Raw genomic sequence first — 2622 nt, forward strand, 5'->3', positions numbered from 1 at the left:
CAAACACATCGACGCTCATATTCAAAGTGGCGATCGTGATCGTTTTATCGAATTAATAAATGATACCTGCCCCGCGCAATTCTTTGATAAACGATACGATTCCGTGAGAGTGACTGGGTTTACCATACCAGCTTCCCGATACGCAAGGAGCAGGCGAAGCCGGTCTGCCAGTTCGTTGGGATCGTCCCAGTACACGTAATCCGTTCGTTCGTCCTTGGCAGCGATCATGTACCGCGGTACTATACCTTTGCCCGTTACAGAGGGCTGTTCGAACAGTTTTGCATTAACGTTATTAAGTTTGAAACTCTTGCTCTTACGAATTGCACCATCAGGTTTATAGTACTTTCTATGTGCATTCGTCATTACAATAATGTTTTTGTAATTGTCCAAGTCATCCTAGGTTACACTAGTCTCCGTCAGGTACTTTCCTAAACAAGAGTCCGATCAAACCCGCAGTTTTCAAGTAAGTCGGTATCGCCTATATGGATTCGATCACCCTCAAAGCTGATAGGCGAATCGCTTATCATCAATTTGTTCTTGGTGAGTTTACGTACACCATAAGCGGTATCCAATTGTTTATTCTGCTTCGACAGTAGCAGCATATTAAGGGGAGCATACTATTTAGAATTTTCAAAAAATCGATTTTTTTTCATATTTCGAAAGTATAATATATTAAGAATGTACTGGAAAAAGGACAAATCGAAATATTAAATATTTATGGAGTTATTGCACATAGTCGAGAGCGCCGGGGTCCGCATACCGTAAACTAGCGAGTCTGGTAGCCGGAGCGCTTGGGGTGGAGCAACGTTTCTTTCACAATATGTTTGTATAATTCTTTGAAGATTTTACTCCATTACTTGGCGACGAGATTAAACAGCATCTCCTACCAATTTATGAAGATTTATCTAGGGATGATTTACTGGAAAGATGCTTGGGTGGCCATACCCAGAATGACAATGAAAGTTTCAACGCGACAGTTTGGCGATTATCCCCAAAGCAATTACATTCTGGATTAAAAATTATTGAAATCTCAGCATATAGTGCTGCTGGGATATTTAATGAAGTCTGCACCTCCATTCTTAGAATTATAAACAATTTAGATATAATTGTTGGCACCTATTTGAAAGTTTTCGTCGAAAACATCGATGATGCGCGAGTAGCGAGGCAGAACAAGATGACGCTTTCTGAAACTAAAGCAGCTCGTATAGTCAGAAAAGAACAACAAATGGAAGAGAATCAGCTTTTCGAAGAGGCTGACGGATTATTATATGCGTCTGGAATCGCTGATTGATCGGTAAGTCACTAAGACTAATAGATAATCCTCCATCAGATGTAGCAAGAATCGTTCAGAAACTAATACAATAGTTTTTAAACTTGAACGGATTGAGCTGATAGTTGCCGTTGAAGGCCTTGTTATCGACGAAAACTATTATAATTCGCTTAGGTAATTGGCTGAAAATCACGTTATCCATCGTGCTACCGTGCAAGCCGGCGTGCAGCGTCAATGCCTTGACCTCCACACCCGTAAGCGGATACTTTGCCGTTGTCTTAGACAGCATTCTAGAATGCGCTAGAAGAATACCGGGGCTCATTTTGGCGCATCTAACGAGGAGCGTGGCCTCCGTAATATGTAAAGAACACTCGCTCTTGGGGTCCATGAGTGAGAAGCCGTCTCTTGTGCGTACGAGCTGTAAACGGAGTTCGACTCCATTTAATAAAAATGTTTCTTGGTTAAATACATCGCAGTGTAAATGACCGATCAGATCGATCGCCCTGTCTCTACCGACGAATGCCAGGCTATTGGCGAGATTTGTATTCTTGCCCGCTGTATGGTCCATATGACCAGGCGTGTCGTCGTACCGGAGCATGCTCGAGAGATGTGACCTCTTAGCGGCAGGCCCGTAATTTAATAGCGTCTCTATATAAGCCCTATAAGCGTAAGCGTTATTAGGCGGCGATACGAGTTTCTGATTAAGAAACACGTCTACCTGATTGAACAGTGAGTGTAGCAGATTGTTAACTGGAGCCGCTTTACTCAGAACGTCCGGCGCTAACGTGTCCTTGAATCGCAGCTGTACGCGTAAACTCAGCATGGTGTGGGCTAGATCGAGGTATTCGTCGCCGTTACCCGGCACGAATAACTTAATGGGCGAGTCGTCGGCCAACGACGAGATGGGTGTATAGTGCACCCACTGAACGCTCTCTATAGTAATCTGCGTCGGTGGTAGTGTAAAGAACTCGAGCTCCGACTTCATGCCCTCGCAGGAGTGCGCGTGTAGGAAGGCCATGATAGAGGCAGCACTCAGGAGAAGATATCCAGCACGCTCCGCTTTATTTTCTTACTAGCGACCCTACGAGCATTTTTGGGTTTCTTGGTTTTGGTCTGTATTCTTTTACTACTTTTTACTTCCTCATAGAGGAAGCTATGTTTTCATGAAAAATTTTGTTTTCGAGATTTTCATGTTAGAATACTTAACATGGTCTAAAGCGTCAAAAAAAGTAGTTTAGAAAAAATGTCCGTATGTATGTATGTGTGTGTGCAGGGCTTCGAAAATTCAATTGCCTCTTACTCAGTAACCGTTAGAATGATCGGACTGAAATTTGGCACGCAAGTAAAGTAGA

The 2622-nt window shown here is 43.1% G+C and overlaps 1 protein-coding gene across 1 annotated transcript; it reads right to left on the reverse strand.

The window, feature by feature from the left end:
- Window positions 1-1346: 1346 nt before the first annotated feature.
- LOC107274052 (uncharacterized protein F54H12.2-like) lies at window positions 1347-2288 on the reverse strand. Its single transcript, XM_015752792.1, has one exon. The coding sequence runs from the start codon at window positions 2286-2288 to the stop codon at window positions 1347-1349; it is 942 nt and encodes a 313-aa protein (XP_015608278.1).
- Window positions 2289-2622: the final 334 nt, after the last annotated feature.

This window comes from Cephus cinctus, unplaced genomic scaffold (genome assembly GCF_000341935.2).
Source record: "Cephus cinctus unplaced genomic scaffold, Ccin1 Ccin1_scaffold2060, whole genome shotgun sequence".
Classification (NCBI taxonomy): domain Eukaryota; kingdom Metazoa; phylum Arthropoda; class Insecta; order Hymenoptera; family Cephidae; genus Cephus; species Cephus cinctus.

What these genes read in the sequence shown, in the direction of transcription:
- LOC107274052 (XM_015752792.1), bottom strand. Translation starts at nt 2,288, where the DNA reads ATGGCCTTCCTACACGCGCACTCCTGCGAGGGCATGAAGTCGGAGCTC.